The sequence below is a fragment of the Zootoca vivipara genome, chromosome 13, assembly GCF_963506605.1.
Source record: "Zootoca vivipara chromosome 13, rZooViv1.1, whole genome shotgun sequence".
NCBI classification, from domain to species: Eukaryota; Metazoa; Chordata; class Lepidosauria; order Squamata; family Lacertidae; genus Zootoca; species Zootoca vivipara.
Genome location: NC_083288.1, coordinates 48,500,023 through 48,520,986, shown reverse-complemented (window position 1 = coordinate 48,520,986; position 20,964 = coordinate 48,500,023). Strand labels below are relative to the sequence as shown.

Below are 20,964 nucleotides of genomic sequence, written 5' to 3'. Positions count from 1 at the left end.
CAATTTCTTTTTCTGCATGCCGTAGTCGTGAAATAATTTTGAGACCTGTTCTTTCCATTCCTGAGTGCTCGATGCTGTATTCCCAAACGTGCCGTTTCTCATCGAGAGATTTCTTTCCGTTCGGCAGGGCTGGGGTTTTTTTTTGACATTTCGTAGCCGAGGCTTGGTTTGTGCATGTTGTGGCATACATGGGAATCTGCCTTTTTCCGCCCGCATCCTTTTTTTGTGGGTCTCTCTTGTATGCTGCTTGTGTCCATCAGAAGAGTAGACCGTGTGTGTTCCTGTGTCCCCATATCTGCAGGCTACTAAATTATTATGCACATGTCTACGAGCAGCCAGCTAATAAGGAATGCAAGGGTGTGTGTACAACAACACCCCCTTTTACCCCCCCTGTGCTAAAACGGTGTTTGGTGTGTCCACATTTCTGATTTCTGTATATGTGAGGTGTGTGCATGCGCACATAAGCGCTGACTTAGTGTGCAGTAGTGGTCCCTTCTGCCTCTTGCCTGCTTAATGGGTTTTGAGTGCCCTGGTTTTTTCCCTGAGATCTGTTTGATCACCTGTGTGTACCTTCTGTGTCTGTGATTTTCCCCTTTTCTGCTCGAGTGATGTCAACTTGGCTTCTGCCGCGAATACGGTCTGTTCCTAACGGAATGGGCTTTCTGGTTCTTGTTTACAAAAATGGCCCTACGGTATGTGGCCGGAGTATGCATGCCCACAGCAGTGTGTGTGTGTGTGTGTTTTATGAGATTGATACCAATACAGAGCACCGAAGTTAATTCAGTGTGCAACCTTTACATGCTAAAAGCATCTCTCTAAGGCCGCCTGCTGCCTCTCCCTCCCTGACAACTTCAGTTATGTTTGCCTAAAACCATGTGTCTCTTGGTGCAGGTTGTTCCACACCCGCTGTACCATGCGGTCTCCTTTGGCAGCCCCGCAGCCTCTCCTCCGCCCTGGGAAGAGGCTCCCCGGTTCCTGTGAGCACCTAGATTTTCTCTGAACAGCTCCTGATGTGCCCAGCTGGGCACTAAGCAGGGAGGCCTGCAGCGTCGCCTGTTGCAGCCGATGCCTGTCGCCGAGGATCCCACCTTCTCCATTCACACGTGGCCTGATAACCACCGCCAAGAACCAGCCGAGCCCTCCAGAAGGCTCGCTGACCGACGCCAGTACCACTGCCTCTTCTCGTCCACCAGGTCCTGGGGAACACAATGTCAAAGTCGCCTGTCCGCTCCCAGACTGTCTACTCTCTATTATAAGATTCCAAGGAGTTCCATCGGCCCCGATAACTCCGCGATTCGTAACCACCGCATATGCCTGTAAACCGAAGGCCTCGCGGCCCTCCCATGCCTGTAATGGCAAGAGGGCCCTTTTAAGCTCTCTTGTCCAAACCGTGACACCAGCTGTGGAAGGCCGGGAAGCAGTCGATTTGAGAGCTTCTCTCCTGTTGCCGAAGACCTCTAGGAAAACTGTCTGCGATGACGAGGGACCTCTAGGAACTCTGGAATGTTTGGTGCTAGCCAAAGAAATCCTCTTGGTTTCAGAGCCCCCTCCTCCTATGACTGCAGTCCAAGAACAACTTGAAGACCCCACAGCTCTGTACAGTCAACACCAGCTCGGGTCTTTCGCTCCCAAAGCACGGCAAACCACTAGCCGAAGAACACTGGGTTTTGGTAGGTGTGACTTTTTGTATGCCTGCTGCCGGAGATGTGCTTGTAGTCAGAAAGCCGTGGAGCGGCTGTAGTGTTCTTGCATCTCTACCGGCAGAAACAGCAAGACCTCCACGCTTCCGTAATTAAAGATGACCCCCAGGATCGCCTGCAGGTAAACCAAAGGCTTTGGGGGACGCCTGTAGCACGAGGACCGCTAATTTTAAATACAGGTGTCGCTCTACTGCATGCCTCATAACCACTAAACCTTGGCCTTTTCCTGCAGCCAGTTCCTCTCTGTCCCAGCAAACGGAGAAGCCTCGTGAATCTCTGGTCAGGAAGCCTCCGCCTGCCGGTGGCTCCTTTACATGTCTGCAACCAAAAAAAAGCCAGGCCTTGCCAACGCTCTGGCTGTAGCCCTTAAGGCATAGCTCAGAAGGCCCTCGAGAAGCAGGAAGGGCTTCCCTGATGCCTGGCTGCGAGGAAGGAGGCGTGAAGGGCTGAGGTCTCTCCGTGGGGGGCAGCGCCATGTAGAGGCGCCCCAGAGGGGGGAGCGGAAATGTGTGCAGGGACTCGTGGGTAACTGCAGCCCGACAGGCCGGGGAGATACGTTACATGAATGTCCAACGGAGGCAGGTTCGAGTTTGACGATGGCGGCTGCTATGTGGGAGACTGGGAGGAGGGCCGGGCGCATGGCTACGGCGTATGCACAGGCCCCGGGGCCCAGGGGGAGTACAGCGGGCGCTGGAGCCGTGGCTTCGAATCCCTGGGCGTCTACACCTGGCCCAGCGGCAACACCTACCAAGGCCACTGGAGCCAAGGGAAGCGGAGCGGGCTGGGCGTGGAGCGCAAGAGCAAGTGGAGCTACAAAGGGGAGTGGAGTCATGGGCTGAAGGGGCGCTCCGGCGTCTGGGAGAGCCAGTCGGGAGTCATCTATGAAGGCATGTGGCGCGAGGGCCTGCAGGATGGCTACGGCATGGAGACGTACGCCGACGGAGGTAAGAGGGCCGATAAAAATCCCCGAGGCAGGGTGGGGTCCTTTCCACGGCATCGCCCATCATTTGTCCTAGTGTCAAGTTGTCCATAGGCCCATTCCCCACTTCACCCACCCACCTACCCAAACGCTGTTTTTCACCATTTCTCTACTTCCTACCGACTCTTCCCTTCTCCAGTTCCCTAAATCACTCCGTCACTCTTGCCATACGGACGCCGATAGTTCTTCATCACCCAGATGTTCTCTCCGTTTCTCCCTCTGTCCCTCCAACACAGAGGTGTAGGGGATAGACTGTGAACCCAGGAGGCCCGGGTCCAAATCTCTGCTTGGCCATGCAGTTTCATGGGTAGCCTGGAAAATGCCACTCCTCGCTTCAACCAAACCCACCTTTTTACCCCTGAGGATGAAATCTGCTAAAGGGATGGGCTCCCCCGAAACCGAAATCAACTCACTCACACTTTTCCATCTTGTTTCTTTGTTTTTCTCAGTCCTTTCTTGGTGGACGTTCCCCGTAAGGCCCACCATTATTTTGCATCCTTATTCCTTATCCCTTCTGAAGTGTTCCACCTGCCACAAGAATAGTGTGGACCGCTGACCCATGTCACTGGGTGGTCCTCTTGTAACTGGCAGGTTTGGGGGACCATTCCCCTCCTTTCCACTGGGTCAACTTTCTCTTCCTTTCCCCCACCCCTTGCTTCCTGCGTCTCCTGCATTCCCCAACCTGTTCCCCCGGCTAACCTCTCTCTTTTTCCGCTCCCTTGCAGGGACCTACCAGGGCCAGTGGCAGTCTGGCAAGCGGCACGGCTACGGCGTTCGCCAGAGCGTTCCTTACCGCCAAGCTGCCCTGGTGCGCTCGCCGCGCCGCACCTCTCTGGAGTCGCTCCACAGCGAGACCGACCCCAATGCCCCTGCCCCGCCCCTGCCGCCCCCTCCTCTGCCCCCTCCGCCGCTCCCCGGGGACAGCCCGGCCTCAGGGTCCAGGGGCGGCTTTGTCTTGGCCTTCCCCGGCGATCCGGACTTCCCCAAGGGCGCCAAGAAGAAATCGGGGGGCTTCTTCCGCCGTTCCCTGCTCCTGAGCGGGCTGCGGGTGCGCAGGGCCGAGTCAAAGGCCTCTTTGGGGAGCAAGCGAGGGTCCCTCAAGAGCGAGGCCGGGGTCAGCTCGGCCGGGAGCGAGGCCACCACGCTCAGCTACGCTGAGACGGAGCCCCCGGAGCTGCCGTCAGCGCTGACCATCGAGGGCTCTTCCACCGAGGTCTACGCCGGAGAGTGGCGCGTGGACCGCCGCAGCGGCTACGGGGTCAGCCGCCGCTCCAACGGGCTGCGGTACGAGGGCGAGTGGCTGGGCAACCGCAGGCATGGTTACGGCCGCACGACCTACCCGGACGGCTCCAAGGAAGAGGGCAAGTACAAGCTCAACCGTCTGGTGAGCGGGAAGGTGAAGAACCTCATCCCACTTCGCCGCAGCAAGGTCAAGGAGAAGGTGGACCGGGCCGTGGAAGTGGCCAGGAGGGCAGTCAGCATGGCCCGGCAGAAGCAGGAAGTGGCCATTGCCAGGTGAGGGCAAAAAAAAGGTGCTTGTGGGTGCGCAGGTGCCGGGATGCTCCTCGTGCATAGTTTTATGGGGATGTGGCACAAGGTCAAACCGTGCTTGAGAGAGACAACGCAGCTCATAGTTGCAACTGTGGAACTCGCTGCTGCAGGAAGCAGTGGCAGCCGACAGCCTAGATGGCTTTAAAAGAGGATGAGACCAATTCAAATGGCTCCTAGTCGCAATAGCTATGCTCTGCCTCCTCAGTGAAGAAATGAGGTAAATTTTGAAAGAAAAGCGAATGTTATAATTATAATAATGTGCAAAAGAATGTTAACAATAGCAGTAGATTTTTTGGAAGCAGCATTACTTCTGAATACTAGTTGTTGTCAACTACAGGAGTAGAGAGCGGTCTTGAGTACGAATCCTGCTTGTGGATTTTCCACAGGTGTCAGTCACTGTGAGGATGCTGGGCTAGCTGGGCCACTGACCTGATTCAGCAGAGTTCTTATGTTGTATGTTTGTACAATGGGAGATGGATCGCTTGAAGGGTTGTTTTTTTGTGAGGGGAGGATTATTAAAAAAAAAAGTTGGGAAAGAGTTTTCCACGAAGTTAGAAAAGGGCTTATTTGAGCCCATTATGGAGATGCATGCACATTTTAAGAATGCTTTGTTGGCTCGCGTTAAAACTAAACTTGTGGCAACAGTAACTTTGGAGAAAGGTGAATTGGTCTGTAGGGCAATATTGGGGAAACAGGGTGCTTGTTTACGACCGCGCTGGCGCATTGACATTTTTGAGATATGGGTCTGAGGGACCCACACTAAATTTAATATTTGCTTGGGATTAGGGGGCAAATTAAATCTCCGCCTTTGAAAGAAAATGAATTTATTTTGGATTCTAAAATTCCCCAGCCGGGGACGGCTGTTTTCCTCTTTTTTCCCCCCCTGGAAAGTGTGTTTATCTGATGATTCCTGGCCTCTTCTTCAGAAGTGTGGGCCTAAGCCTTTTTTTCCTGTCCTGTAGATCTGGACTCAAATAGCCCGAGTCCTTCTGCCTGCCTGCCTACCTAACTTTGCACCCTTCCATCCAATCTGGGAGTGCAGGATTATAATCCTGTCGCCCAGCTGAAGTTGGGAGTGCTGCAAGCTGGCTGTGCTCGACTCGTGGTGTTCAAGATAACCATCTTTCCCCCTCCCTCACCACAGAGGCAGCCATTTTAAAAGCACGACTGGCAGAGCTTCCCTTAACCGGATCCCTGTCCCAGAAGTGGATGGCTACCTTTATAAACTCCACGCACGCCTGGTGGAAAATAAGCTATAAAAGTAATTAACCATAGGTGGGAGAAGACCGTAACGCCTGTGTGTGTGTAGTTTTTTGCTTTTCTTAAGCTGGTACTTGGAAGGTGAAAGGAATATCAACTCTTGAGGGGCTGCCCCTGTGGACTGAGCGCCAGACCACCATCTCTGGCCTTTAAAGCGAAGACATTTTGATGGCTTTTGATGCCTGCCGCTCACTTTTATTTCCTCCTCTTTTTTATTCCCCACCCCCCACCCTTTCACAATATTTTTTTTCCCCATTTCACTCCATGTGCCTTTTATTTTTTAAGAACAATTTATTAAATTTTCCAAATAAACACATTAAACACATTACACAAAACAAAACATTCAAAAAACAACACACACAATTTTTCTCTTTTTAACATTTATTTCCACATCTCTCATTCCCAATGCTCTGCCGAGCTTGACTTCCCTCCCTCCCCTCATTTGGTTTTCTTTCCAACTCTTATCCCGCAGTTCCTTATTCCTCTTTAAAGTCATTTCGTAGGATTTATTCCAGTCCTGCAAGTGTCTTTAAACTTCTACACACTCCATGTGCCTTTTAGATGTTCTTGGCCTTCCCTGCTCATCTGACACTCTTTCCTCATGGCTCGTTCCTCCACTTTTAACATCTATTCTTCCTTCTGCTCCCTCCTGTAACTTGCAAGCCAATTGATTTCCTGCTTTTCACATGGCCACAAAGCTTCAGAAAAGTGTGTGTGGTGTGTATTTGGGGTGGGGGGGCTGGGAAGAGAGAAGGGCCATATAGCTCAGTGGCAGAGCATCTCTCTTGCAAACACTTGCAAACCCCTGGTTGGGTTGGGAGAAGACTCCTGGTCTGAAAATCTTGGGGAGCCATTGCTGCCAGTCATTGTGGACAAATTCTGAACTAGACGGACCAGTGATCTGACTTGGTGTAAGGCAGATTCCTCTCAGAGAGAGGAGGAAAAAGTGTGTCTTGTCAGGGCGGAGAACAGGGAGGCAGATACTCCGCCAAGGCCTAACAGCCTGGTGTAGGCTGCCTGGTCTCCTAGGCAACTGGGCAATGGCAAGGTGATTGGCTAGTGGCTGCTATGGCAACAGCGAGCAGCAGCATCTGCTGGGCATGGACCAGGGCTGGGATGGGATGGGAGAGGGATGGAGGACCAGGGGGAGGTGGGGGTGGGAACGAGTTGGGCAGGTGTGATCTGCACTTGGTGGTGGTGGTAGGGGGAAGACCATAGGGTACGTTCCCAGAGGGGAAAGGGTGGGGGAAGTTGGCTTGGAGGCGTAAAAGCAGTAGGACGAGATACAGAGTACGTGGAGGAGGGTGAGGGTGGGGGTGTTGGGCTGTTACGTTGTGCAGAAGCAGACTGTAAAGTGTAGGTGGCTTCCAGGTTTCTGCGTGGGTGATCAGGAGCAAGGTGTTGTGAGGGTGGGCAAGCAGACTGGTGCGTTCTGCAAGGAGCAGAGCAGGCTGAGGGTGGGAGAGGCACTGGCTGTCGAACGAAGTGGTCTTGGCAAAATTCACTCTTTTGTTGTTGTTGTTGTTGTTAGCTTTGTGAACATGGTTTTCGAAACGTACTGGGGACGTGCAGCTATTAAAACACCATGCTTAAATGCTGACTAAACACGTTCACGAGGAGCCGAGTCTCGCTGACGCTGGCAGAATTTACCTCTGAGGCACCATTGCTTAGATGTGTTGAACGTGGTGGGTGGGTGTGTTTCTTTTGGGGTATGGCAAGGGGTTGAAGGGTACCTGCCCCCTCCTAGATGTTTCTCATCCTTATCAACTTTGGGAAATTTGAAATGGTGGTACGATGCCCCTCGCTCAAAGGCAGACAGTGTGGGGGCAGAAAGGAGGGGGGCAGAGAGATGTCGGACTTCCTATAAAAAAAATGAAGCAAAGCGATGCTTTGGAGGAAGCTTCCGGACTTCCAGTGAAAGAGGAGCTGTGTCACAGAAGAAACTGGGACTCGGCTTTCTAGGAGTTGAGGCCGTTTCACGCTTGACACATTTTGCTAGGATCCGATTCCCCAGAGGAGTTTGTTTTGCTGCTTTCCATCCAAGGTCTCCCATAGCGGCATACAAGAAAAATTAAAAAATCTATAGGAAAACCAGCAGATTAGAAAAGAGAGTGACGACGTCAGTGATAAAGTTAGGCAGCTGGCAGACAGAACAATGACCAGAGGAGAGGAACAAAATAGAAACACTATATTGTGTCAAAAAGAAAAAGAAATCCCACTGGAAAAGGATGGTCTCCATCATCCTTTGGAAGGAGGAGCCAGCTGTGTCTCTTTGGGGCAGTAGATCCCGAAATAAAGTGCCAGTGTTGGTGTGTATCATTTCCCCAAACAGGAATGGCAGAACATTCATCGCACTTGAAGGAGCCCAAAGACAAGCTCTCTGTTTTCTGGAAAATATTTTGAGAAGCAGCAGGTTTCCTTACAGTTATGCATTCTTTAAAAGTCAATAAAATAGCTTGAGGTATTCAAAAGAGTTTCAGAATTAGTTTGCTGGGTGCTACAGTGACCCAGTTTACACAGCACACTAAACCATGGTTTGTTTAAGCCACAGTTCATTTAAGTAGCCATGAATTAACCACGAGTTGTCCCACAGGTGATCAACAAGCAAACCATGACTTATTTCTCCAAAGTTTATTTTCTTTTCCAGCCTCTCTTGTCTCAGGCATTTATAGCTCAGTGAGCTTCTGGGATGGTGATGCAAACCATAGTTATGGCAGGATTTACACTTGATACCAAGGTCCAGTTAAAATAAACCAAGCTCCGCAAGCCAACAACAATCTATGGCTTCACACTGTGATTTGTTGGCAGCAGCCAAAGCGTAGTTAGGCAAGGTTCAGGCAATCAACCATTCTTGAGTGAACCATAGTTTAACTTTCTAATAGCTATTAGACATGTGGTTATTAGACATGTGGTTATTATTAATTCACTTTGTAGCCCCCTTTCCCATGGACTCCTATGTCCAAAGCTGCTTATAATATCAATACAGTGGACGCTTGGGTTGCAAACATGATCCGTGCGGGAGGCACGTTCGCAACCTGCAGCATTCGCAACCCGCAGCGCTGCGTCTGCGCACGTGCGGGTCGCGATTCGGCACTTCTGCGCATGCGCGAGCACCGAAACCCAGAAGTAGCCCGTTCAGGTACTTCTGGGTTCAGCGCGGGACGCAACCTGAAAAGACGCAACCTGAAGCGTCTGTAACCCGAGGTATGACTGTAGTAACAAACAAGGCATGTTCAAAACATCACGTCAGTCCCCACAAGGAAGGCAACAGAACTAAAACTGTAGGTTGAAATTGACACGTTCTTTATTGGTAACGTTATTAAACCTTAATAGCTTGTCTAAACAAATAATATTTCGGAGCCTGCCTGATGGCTCTTGCCAGAGACTGCATCCCAGAATTTTGGTGCTAAAAGGCCGTCCTCACACCTCCCCATTAAACCTCTGATGACGGCTGAGTGGAGAAGAGTCTCAAGGCTCTGGCAGGTAGACAGTACATATAACAAAATATTATTTAAAAATTCTGCAGTACCTGTTAATAGCAAACCCCGAAGCAGGCAGCGTAAATGACAATGCCTTTGCCAACCTCGCGCCCTCTGGGAGGTTTCAGGTAGGAGAAGTTGTTTCTCAGACTCTCTTGCTGCTACCGTAAAGGCATTTTCACATACATGAATTCATGAGTTGGTGGGCTGGGGATTGAGTTGGCTGTCTCAGTTCCCAGTTCCCACATAATTCATCTGAAGGTCTTCTAAAGTGACAGTGCCCTCCAGGTTTTTTTTGGACTACAACTCCCATCGACCTCTGGCCCTACAAGAGGACGGGAATAAGTCAAGAGTTAGATTGGGCAGAAGCCTTCTTGAAAAGCTTTGCCGTTTATTTGTTCGTTATTTGCCACACACCCTTTTCCTGAACCCCAAAGCAAGTAAGTAAAACAAAAATTTGCTGTGCATAGGAGAAACTATAGCAGGCCAGGTCTGTACGGCTGGTAGTGTTTCGCCAGTGGAAAACAGGTTGTAGTGTTTAGCAATTTGGGAAAGGGAGAGAGAGAGAGCAGTCGTTTCTGCCATACTGGGTGCTGAGCCTAGGGGGCGCTACAGGGTGCCATAACTATGATGTAGTAAACTCTGCAGAGCAGAAGGCGAGATGCTGAATTTTGGGCTTGCACAGGGTGCCACTGAAATTTGAAAGGCCCAAGTCTTCCCTTGCTGGACATAACATTTGACTGGTTGGGGTGCGGGGAGCCTCTGGCCCTCCATACATTTTTGCTGGACTACAATTCCCATCAGCCCCAGTTAGTGTGGGTAACGGCTGGGGATGATGGGAGTTGAAGTTCCACAAAGCATCTAGAGCAGGGGTCGGCAAGGTTTACCTCGCCTGGGCCGGTTCACTCCAGTGGAGATCCAGTGGATTTCCGGTGTCTGCGCATGCATAGCTGCCATTTCCAGCATCATGGAAGCGAGTCCCTGCGTTGTGCCAGTTTTGCACAGCGGGCGGGCGGCTCGGTTCGGGGGCGGCTCATGGGCCAGTTAAATGACCTCCGTGGGCCACTTGTAGCCCATGGGCCTTAGGTTGCCGACCCCTGATCTAGAGGGCCACAAGTTCTAGATCTAGAGGGCCTGATCTAGAGAGTGTGGTGGACTCTCCTTCTTTGGAGGTCTTTAAGCAGAGGCTTGACAGGCATATGTCAAGAATGCTTTGATGGTGTTTCCTGCTTGGCAGGGGGTTGGACTGGATGGCCCTTGTGGTCTCTTCCAACTCTGCGATTCTATGATTCTAAGTTATTCAGCCTTGCATGAGACCAGGCATCCCCAAACTGCGGCCCTCCAGATGTTTTGGCTTACAACTCCCATGATCCCTTGCTAACAGGACCAGTGGTTGGGGAAGATGGGAATTGTAGTCCAAAACATCTGGAGGGCCGAAGTTTGGGGATGCCTGCGTTAGACTCTGTGAGGCAGAACTCCTCAGGCAGCTGGTTTGGGTGCCATTTCAAAAAGTTGTATTTTGTTTCCTGACCCCTAGGAAAGGGGAAGCGTTTGGCTTTCTGTCCCAGGTGACAAAATAACTTGGTTGCCCTTGTGTACAATACACCTTGAATTTTATTTATTTATTGTTTTGGAAGGGGGTAGATCAGCAGTTGCTGCTATCCTTGAGGCAGCCAATATATGTTTTGGGCCAGCCTTGAGGGTGTCATGAGAAAAATGCTCAGATCTCCACCTCAACCCTGCAGTTCTCTGAAGCCCTCTTTCCCTCGCAGAGCCGCTGACGCTCGTCTGAAGGCTGCCACCGCTCTTGGCGCAGCCGAGAAGGCCCTGGAAGCTGCCCGCCTGGCCAAAATATTGGCTCAAGAACTGCAGCCCATCTTAGCCGAGCCAGGTGAGAGATGTTTGGGATGGGGGGGAGGAGTGGGGGTTTACCCTGGAAATAAACGCCTCTCTGGCAAATTTACCAGGAGGAACGCCTTGGGGGTTACACTATGTCTGATTTTCTTTCTTTCAGATGGATATGGGGTGTTGAAATTTGACTTGGTTTGCATGTAAAAGGCAAAACGTACCTAACACGGCCTCTCTTTTGAAATCCGCACATCTCTGAATTTTGCAGTGCAGTTTTTCAGCCAAGAAATGTGGGCAGAAAATCTATCCAAAGTGTGGATGGAGACGCATTAGATCAGATTAGATCTGATCAGATTATTGGGGGAAATTGCTTTGCAGGAACGTTTGTGTACAAAATTGCAATCTGTGTTGAAACGCTGAGGAATTTTCACAAGGAATGGATTTGCTGGCTGCTGTGGAAAAATTGAAAACTGGACATGAGATGACTTTGTAGAGGACAAAGGCTATCAAGGGCTATGCTCTCGCTTTGCGGTTAGAGGCGTTACATCTCTGAATCACAGCTGCCAAGTACCCTGTTTTCCCCGGGAAACCCCCGTTTTTTCGTACCGTTTCCCGGCGGTCCCCCGTATCAGTTCGTCTCCCGTTTTTCTCCCTTATTCCGCTCCTGCCGGCGGCCATTTATTTTTTTCTGCTTTGCCCATCTATGGGCACCGAAAATGGTCGGCGCTGGCCCCGGAAGTCGCGTCTACGCATGTCTGGAAGTGCGTAGACGCAACTTCCGGTGTCGGCGGCGGCCATTTTCGGTGCCCATAGATGGGCAAAGCGACGCCCGAAGTTGCATCTACGCAACTTCCGGTGTCACGCGGCTGCCAGTCCCGGATTCTGCAGTCCAGAACTTGGCAGGTATGCTCTGAATACCAGCTGCTGAGAATCGCAAGAGGGGGAGAAGGTGACTGCGACCACGTCAGGCTTGCAGGCTTCCTGCAAGTATCTGGTAGGCCCCTGTGAGAACAGGATGCTGGTTTAAACAGGCCGTTGGCCTCCAGCAGGCTCTTCTTCAGTTCTTAATATTGGGGAAATGAGAAACTGAGAGAAACAAAAATTGGCAGATTTAGCCATCCTTACTTCCATTTGTTTCCTTGGAAACATTTTTTCCTGTAAGAAGTGCTTTTTATTTTTCATTTCAAGAGGAATTGGGGCGTACGTGTGGGACCCCTGCGTCCCATAGGGTATTTCTTATCTTATTTCCTAGAGTACATGGACTGATCTTGGTCTGACGCAGCAGAGAGGTTGGGATTTTGGTGCAATGTTAGGATTTTGTGTGTGGTTTCTACCATAAATCGGGTTTTCGCCCTTCGTCTTGCGAAAAATTCGTTTTACAGGGCATTCGTCTTGCGAGGTACCACTGTAATTGCAAAATAATAACAAAATTCTTTATCTAATCAATCCATTAGATTCTCTGAATCTCGTGAATCCCCTCCCCCTTTATATGGTTCCTAATAACCATTTTTTGACCAGCCTACATATCAATCTATTCTCCATACTTCTCATAACTATAAGTTATACATAAACCTTGTTGCTTTACAAGTGATTCTTAAAGTCCAGCTAACGTTTTAATTTGCTTACATTTTAAATTTAGCTGAGTGTTCTCAGCTAAATTATTAATTTTCCCCATTCTTTTTTAAAGTCATTATCTTCTTCATTCCTGAGTCTCCCAGTTAATTTTGCCATCTTGGCATAGTCCAGTAGTTTGGCTTGCCATTCTTCCTTAGTCGAAATTGTTACTTCTTTCCATCTTTGGGCTAATAACAGTCGTGCAGCTGTTGTCACATACATAAAAAGTCTTTTCTGTTCTTTTGGGATAAGATAAGATATCTTTATTGTCATTGTCCCCTTGCGGGAACAACGAAATTACTCGGTTGCTACATCCACTCAGATAAAGCATTCCGCATAATCCAAAATTACAAAACCTAATTAAAAACAGTAAATATAATACAAAATAACAAGTAAAATAAGATGACTTCAAAGTCTTGGTACCTATAATTCCTAATAAAAAGGCTGCTGGTTTTTTAAAAAAACAAAAGTTATTTAAGCATTTTCTTCAATTCATTACATATCATTTCCCAAAATGATTTTGTTATCTTACATGACCACCACATATGATAAAAGGTACCCTCTTTCTCTTTACACTTCCAGCAGCTAATTGAACTTGTTGTATACATTTTATCTAACTTAGTAGGAGTCAAATACCACCAGCCAGCTCTGCCCTTCTTGGTCTCTTCCAACTGGAGACAGAATCCAGAGTGCGAGTCGCTTCCACCACCCGCCCCAGTTCCCGGCCACCATGGTGTCTTTGAACTAAGGGCTCTGAACCCCTGGCTCTTTCCGCTCTAACCACTAGGCTCCTCTCCTTCCCCAGAGCCCCGCGGCCGGCTAGATTCGGAAGGCACTGACACAGACTTCCAGGAGTACGACAGCCCCCAGGTCTACGAGAATGGCATCACCCCCTCAGATGTCACCCCGGACCCGAGCTTGCCCCCCAGCTACCCTCCAACGCCGCTGCAGCCCTGGCGTGGGGACCCTCGGCGGACTTGGCCCCCCCTGGAGAACGGAGGTCCTCGCCAGCACCTCCCCCCGGAGGCCTCCGACCCCGAGGACGAGTGGGGCTGCCGGGGGAGCTTCCCTTCCCGGACACCGGGGTTCGTCCCCGAGGGGCTGTGGGAGGGGGAGCAGGAGCAGCTCAGCAGCTACGAGGCGGAGGAGGAAGATTACGAGGGGGCGCCCCCACGGCGCCCGCAGCTGGGCAGCCCTGCCAGCGGCAGTTCTGGCAGTCTCCGAGAGGAGGAGGAGGAAGAAGAAGAGGAGGAAGGAGCAGCGGCTTCCAGGCCTTATCCTGAGGAGACCCAGGTAGAGACAACGCCGGCAGGAGGTCCCGGGGCCCCAGAGCTGGAGAATGAGGAACTGCTTGGGGGTACGGGGTCCTTCGTGGCAGAGAGAGAGGAGCCCCCTGGAGCTGTGCGAAGAAGGGAGAGGCAGGTAAGAGCACAGGCCGGATTACTTTCCTGCTGCCGTAGCCCCACTAGGCTGCATAGGGTGTGAAACAGGATGGAGGTGCCTTGGATTGTGGCCCCTTCTCTCCTCGGGGCCCACGAGACACCCAGCTCCCTAGTTGCAGAAGAGGTGTTTCCTCTGCTGGCAGAAATGTCCCAGGTTTGCTTCTTCCAGTTAAAACATGGGTGGGGAGACTTTTTCGCTCCCAGGGCCGCATGGCCAGGGAGGGGAGTCTTCCAGGGGCCACATGCCGGTGGTGGGCGGGGACTGGGGCAAAAGTAGGTGGGGAAACAGCTGTGTTTTTACACATACAAACCTCTGTATCCATCCAGAGGCGGTATCAGAGCTCAAGGGCTCATTCCAGGCAGGCAAAAGCCCTCAGGGAGGGTGATGGGCCCGCTTGAGGGGTGTGGCCAAGGGGGCAGAGAAACCAGTGGTGGGCGGGGCCAGAGACAAAAGTGGGCGGGGCTACGCATGCAAAGGTTACCTTTGCACAGGACCCTGATTTCCACACTCGCTCTCCACCCAAGAGGCATTGCCAAGGACAGACACACTCAAAAGAGGGTGTGAAATAGGGCCAGTGAGGGGGTGTGGCTTGGGAGACTCTTAAGGGCCAGAAAGAGAGGGCTAGGGGCCACATTTCTCCCCCAGGCCTCAGGTTCCCTGCTCACCCACCTCTTTTAAAGGAGGAGGAGGTGGGGGAAAGCCTCTTTTTTCTTCTGTCGGAGACCCTGGAGATTTGCAAAATTGCGTTGGACGGGCCTGACGTTGGTGTAAGGCAGCTTCCAGAGCAGGGAAAGGATCCACGTTTGTGTTTATAGGAGAAGCCGATGGAGGGGAGCTGGGACTTTGGCCCCCGGGAGAGTGAGGCCTAGTGAGCCCCCTGGAGAGCCGTGTTTGGATATCACAGATATCCCGCTTCTGTGCTGTCATAACTGCAAACACACAGGCATTGCCCGCAGGCTCCTGCTGCGATTTCCAAAAAAAAGGGTTTCCACCTTTGCGTGTTTTTCGGCAGACGATTAATAGGCAGGCATGAGCGAGTGAAGCTGTCCCTCGAACGCTGAGGGAAAACTGAGCCAGTGGAACGTCTACATCTCACGCAGATCTTAAAAGGCGCAAAACCTCTGTTAAAAAAAGGGGTCAGGACGATTATTTGTGGCACAAAACAGGCTGTGTTGTTAACCGTCCATTTCAACCCTTCAGTGGAGGTCTGTTTCTCCCCAGTGATGTAGAAAATAATGCTGAATTGAAAACTTTCCCCCTATATAAATTAGGGCCACTGTTTCTCAGATTTGAATAGGGTAATGGGATTGTAAGATTTTCCGAATCCCTAGAGCCTGAGGCCTGTGACCCTTATGTGGCCCTCCAAGCTTTCCAACCTGGCCCTTCGAAGTCTCCCACGCCACCCCCCCTCACCAGACCTACTTAGCAACCTCTTTTAAGTGTTTCAGTCTGTGGCAATGCCTCTTGGCTGGATGGACGGGGAGTATGGCTGGGTGACGCCTGCTTTTCAACATCACGATTTATCACCAGCTAAACATTGGTATCGGCTGGCTTCGTGTTTTTCCCGCCGCATTGTGATTTTTGCATAGCGCACACAGACACATGGCACGATTTGCGATATATTGCCAGGTCAAAAATTATGAAACCGATATCACGATATGGACTCCGGACCAGTTTTGGGTGATATATTGCTCAGCCCTAGGTGGGAGTGTGGAAACTCGGGACCTGTGCAAGGCTCACCTTTGCATTCATAGCTCCGCCCACTTTTGCCTCTGGCCCCGCCCACCACTGGTTTCTCCTCCCCTTTGGCCCTCCAGAGCCAGCTAATTAACCCTGCATTTGCACTTGGTGCCTGTCTATTCACTGCTTCCCAAGAAGTTATGAAATTTGGGGATAGGCGGGGTGTGGGGAGAATGTCCTGCTTCACCTCACATTTCTCCTCCACCCCCGTCTCGCTCAGCCCCACCTTCTGCTGCCACTTCTGGTCTGGGGCTCTAGGAACCCAGAGGACGACTTGGCACCCAGCTCCCTTAACCCAGTTTGCACCCGCAGCCACCTGGGATTTTCAGGTGCCATGCAGCTTAAAATCCCTGGACTGAGTAGCAGCAAAACTAAAAACTGGGGCAGTAGACCTTCGCTGTGCTGTCTCTCAGCATCACTTTAAGGCAGGGACTCCCCAGAGGGCTACGAAAGCCCTGCAGAGGCTTGGAGATTTGCCCTGGTGTTTTGAACACAGGAGTATGGTGGGACTCGCAGCGTCGAGTTGTAATCGACGGAAAGAAAAAAGCGCTTTTCTCTGCATACACAGATGGTCCCACCCCCAAATATTCTGGGGCAAGTTCCCCTTTTATAAAGCAGGGGATCGAAACACCCCCCAAAAAACCCCTCTTTTCCCAGCACACCACCCCACATTCAGACTCTGTAACTGTGCTCCTCTTGCACAGAGCTAGGGAAAAGACCCAGGACTCCTTGCCCCATGCAAGGACCTACTTCCTCTGAAGAAGCAACAGTTAAATTGTTAGGTCTTTAAGGTGCCACAAGACACCATTTTTTGCTGCAAAAGGCTGGAAGCAATTATATCCTAGCTAGTTCCCTTCCTGTGGGTCCTCACCCCCACCTTTCGCCCTCCATCCTCTCACCCCATTTCCTGAAACTGTAATAGTCCTTTGCTTCCTAAGCCCCACTGCCCTCGAGAACAGAGTGTCTGTCTTCCACTGCTGTCCCCTTCCATTGTTTTCTCTTCCTGCCTCCCTCCATTTTCTCTATTTATTGAGCTCCACGTTTTGTTCTGAGTTCCTTCCCCCCCCCCTCCCTTCCCTTCCTTCCCTGGCCCTAGAAGTGATGATACTGGCAGGAAGAAATGGGAGGGGCCGAAGTGGTGGGAGGAGCCCAAGTGCCAGGCCTCCAATGGGGATTGGCCGGCATTCTTCCTCCCGTCTCATAGCAACCAGCATCCCGCACTGAGCAGCATCCTTTCTGGTCCCTCCTTCCCTACTGCAGCAACGGTTGGCCCTGCCCATCGCTGGAGAGCCGCAGTGGGGGACGCTGGGAGTTTGCTGGCAAGCAGGACTGCAGGTCATAAATAATCCAGAGGTCCTGATCGGGAACAGCAAAGAGGGCAGTCTGAGAGCTGCGTCCAGGCCCCCCAGGGGCCGCTCTCCCTTTTCCAGAGAGCTCAGAAAGAGTAAACGATATCAGGTATCCGAGCGAAGGATCCGTTTGGACATTTGCCCACCTTTGTGGTTGTCAAGAGCCATGTGGGCACCCCACACCCGTCCCGTGTGCTGCGTCTTCCCACCCACCCATTTAACGCAGCCCCACGTGGCTGGCTAGAATGCTGACTCCCGAGTAATTCTCCCACTGTTCATTTATGAGGTGAATTGCACGCGGAAGGACAGCACCCTGCCGGGAGGAGGAGAAATAGCTAGCTAGCTCCTCTTCTCAGCAAGGAGGCTGGGGGTGCCTTATCAGCACCCACCCAAGCACCTTCCCAAATGAACCCCTCTCCCCCCCCCCGCCTCTCTCACTGCAGCAAGAAGGGGAATGCGAGAGGAGCAGCTCGCTACAGTCAGTCCTAAAACCAGAAGAGTTTTGGCCGAGGCTCATCTTGATTCAATATTCCGATTCAAACTCCTCAGCAGGGCCCTTCCTCGGCCTGTCAGCCCCCGGGATCTGGTGCTCAGATAGATCACTCCTGGACAAGGAGGCTCCATTTTGCCATTGCTTACAGACCGCTCTTAAGAGGCGTGGCATGTTGGGTGATGTCTGCATCCTTTGCACCTGTTCTCCAGGTAGTTCTCATCAGCCCCCATCAACATGGCCAGGGGAGCAATGTCTGGAGGGAGGCTGGTTCCTCATTCCTGTTCTGCAGCAACCCAGCTCAGAGCTGTACCCCCAAAATTGAAAACTCTGTGCTTTGTACCTTTCCTATCCAAGAATCCTGGGGATTTTTGCCACAGTGCTGTGAATTTTTTGGGGCTAGCAAGCCCTGACCCCCTTTTTTTAAGCGATCCTCGGTTGAGTTTATTTATATTACATTTCCCCCCACTGCTCTTCGTTGCAAACCACACCAAGCCCGTTGGCAGGAGTATATTGAGAGGAAACAGCCCTTCAGGTTTTGGGATCCCCAAATCACTGAGTCATTTTCATGTCAACGCAAGTGCCTCGAATAGGCCTCAGAAACAAATACGTAGCTTGTTCCAATGATTAATCTGAAAGCTTAATGTTCACAATCTGGATAAGTTTTGGCACTCCTAAATGTTTGTATCGGCACCAGTGATACCTGTACTCAGAAATATGCAAGTACTGTAAACATTTTTAAAAAGGGGGGGGAGAGAATCAAGCGCGAATGTTCTGCAGAATGTTTGAATCTGTGCAAAATTTCGTTTTGTTTTAAGTTTGCGGCGGATGTGGGCCGGTCTTTCTGACTCCTCCCCCTTCCCCTCTCTCTCTCTTCCAGGGAGCCCACCCATTGGTCGTTGCTGCTGTCCTGTTGATTGATGTGAGTCTGGCCTACCTGTTCTCCCTCCTCCTCACTTGAGATGGGTGGGGGCAGAGGGGGTGCCTTTGACCCCATTTCCTCCCCCCTCCAACGCCTCACAACGATGGTTTGGTAACAGACTCCGATCTCCTTCATCCTCTGCCTTTCTTCCTGGAACCCCCCCCTTCTCTTTTTTCACTGTCTTTACACCCCCACCCCCACCCCTTTGCTGCCTCCTCCCTCCCTCCTTGACCTTTCTAGATTGTTTACATACGAAGGGCTCTCTTTCTACTGGAGATTTCACTGTTTTTTCTTGCTCCTTTTCCTGGTCTTTTCACCCCAGCTCCATAATCCATCTTTCTTAACCCACACTTTGAAACTCGGGGTGGGTGGGGGTCTTTTCACAATTATCTTAATGGGGGAGTTGAGACTAAGGGGGTGAGTTTTGAGTATTGTGGGGGTTTAAAAACATTTTTGGGGACCACGGACTGTAGGGGACCTACCTGCCTGCCATGAAATTGCACCCCCCTTGTCCCCTAAGGAGTCGATTCAGAACTCTCCCCCCACCATCTAAGGAAGATTTTTTTGGGGGGAGGAGTTGCTACTCAACAAAGCCCTGCTCCCCCCCCCACCAATCCAGTACACATGAACATTAATCCCCCCTCTCAAGAGATGCTCCACACAAGTATAAAGAAGGGGGCTAATCTGTTTGCTTAAAGTAAAGGGTATCAAATTTGTATTTGTTCCCTCCTCACATTTTTTTCCTACCAGCAGATGGCGCTGAGAGAAAATGGACACCCATCTCAAGAATGGGCATCCTTTTAAACAGAGTTTGCAAAATCCTTGCTCCCCTTTTTTCCACATTCATATTCTCACTTTCTATCTCTCTCTCTCTCTGTCTGCCACATCCTTTCCCTGAGGGAACCGGAACCTTCTTTTCAAACAAAAACAAACAAAAAAGAAGAAACAAACAAAAAAAAGAACTTTTTATTTACGCTTTTATAAACCTTTTTCTCGCAGCGTTTGAATAATTAAAAATAAAAACACTATAAATTAACGAGAGGGTGAAAGGGAGATTCCTGTTAGCTTCGGAGAAGGGGGTACTGTTCGATTCCCATAAACAGGAAGTCCCAATATGGAAAAGTGGGCATTTAATAGATCATACTAGGTATTGCCCTCCCCCCCCTTGCAGCAGAATGGTGATAGGCAAAACGTAGGGTGCCCTGTTGTGTATCTAACAGTGGTAGAGTAGCACCTTGGGGTGCCCCTCTGCCACCCCTGCACGGGGCAAGGGTGGCACGAGGCACCTTGGCACTGGAAATCCCAGTGTTGGGACAAAAGGGGCGAAAGGTGGATTTCCCACCCCGAAGGAGGTTTGGAGAATGAAGGGCCTGACCGTGAGAAAAGGGGAGAACTTGCCTTCTAGAGGGTATAAGAGTTGACCCCTATGGGGGCAAAAAAAAAAAAAAGAGAAGTTGTGTGCCTTTGGAAAGAAGTGCAATAGGAGAGACCCTGCAATAAAGGGGCTGAAAAAGAGGAAGTCCCGCCTTTTTCAGGGTGCTCAAGAGTGCAATACAGGAAGTCCTGCCTTACTGATGGCAAGGAGAGGCAATTTAAGGGCAAAAGAAAATAAAAAAAATAAAAAAGAGGGCTTTAAAGGGAGTCAGGTGGGGAGGCTCGGTGGGGCCCCCCCTGCTGCATCCCTTCATGTTCTGGGTGACTGGGAACCAGAGAGGAGAATCGGTAGATACAGGATGACGACGGAGGTCCTCTAGTGTATTTTTGGGGGTGTCCTCCGCAAGGAATCTCCCGCTCAGCCCCTCCCTGGATTCTGCATGAGGAAGCGACTGATCCTTTGCTGCGTGCTGTGTATACTGAGAATGTCTGTATAGCCGACAAAAAAAACAAAAAACAGGAAAAAAAATTCCCTTCCCTACAGTTTTCTACCGCCTGCCCCCACCCACCCCGTCTCCTCCAGTGCTTTGCTCCGGCCTTGATCCGAAGACTTCCCTTCCCTACCCTGCCCTCTCTCCCTCTTCTTCCTGGTTTGCCTTTTTGACTGGATATTTCTTATTTCGTGTCTTTGGGATTGACAAACAAAACATTAAATAAGTCTTGCAGGAAAAAAAATAATTTAATAAAAATATATTAATAAAAAGCTTGGAAACGGAAGAGTATTTCATTTGGGGGAGCTATACCATGTGTAGTGATCACAGGAATATATTTTAATTACGCACCACCCCAATCTCTGAGTAGTGTGAGATTCCAGGAGCACCAGGCATGCTTATCAGAGTCGGTATTTCCTTTTGAACTTTTGAGGCACAGCAGAGACTCTGGTGTCTTTATGATACATGGTTTTATTGAAGCTTATCTCCAACCTGAACCCTAGGGTGCAGGGGCTTCCAGCATTCCACCCCAAGAGGGTCCCCACAAATCCGTAATGTCATACTGTGCTTGCAATGTTCTATTACGTCACTGTTATTTATTGTTAGGAAGCCGCTTTGGGATTCATATGAATGGAAAGCAGCATATAAATTCAATCCATTCATCAATCAAATCAGTGAAATCTGCAAGCAGGACCCATGCAGAAGAACCCTCTCCTCTCCTGCA

At 50.7% G+C, this 20,964-nt stretch overlaps 2 protein-coding genes across 2 annotated transcripts in view; both read left to right on the top strand.

Moving 5' to 3' along the window:
- The window catches only part of LOC118095902 (myosin-7), a 373,415-nt gene that overhangs the window by 193,424 nt on the left and 159,027 nt on the right, over positions 1-20,964 (top strand). The window lies entirely within an intron of this gene.
- JPH4 (junctophilin 4) lies at positions 13-18,787 on the top strand. The gene is made up of 5 exons (XM_060281856.1): positions 13-2,644; positions 3,405-4,194; positions 10,742-10,860; positions 13,237-13,853; positions 18,334-18,787. The coding sequence occupies exons 1-5, from the start codon at positions 2,266-2,268 to the stop codon at positions 18,412-18,414; spliced, it is 1,986 nt and encodes a 661-aa protein (XP_060137839.1). The 5' UTR covers positions 13-2,265; the 3' UTR covers positions 18,415-18,787.

Excerpts from the sequence above, each read along its gene's own strand:
- JPH4 (XM_060281856.1), top strand. The coding sequence starts at position 2,266 with ATGTCCAACGGAGGCAGGTTCGAGTTTGACGATGGCGGCTGCTATGTG. Across the intron at positions 2,645-3,404 it reads GGAGACGTACGCCGACGGAG|GGACCTACCAGGGCCAGTGG; the intron begins GTAAGAGGGCCG and ends GCTCCCTTGCAG. Across the intron at positions 10,861-13,236 it reads GCCCATCTTAGCCGAGCCAG|AGCCCCGCGGCCGGCTAGAT; the intron begins GTGAGAGATGTT and ends CTCCTTCCCCAG.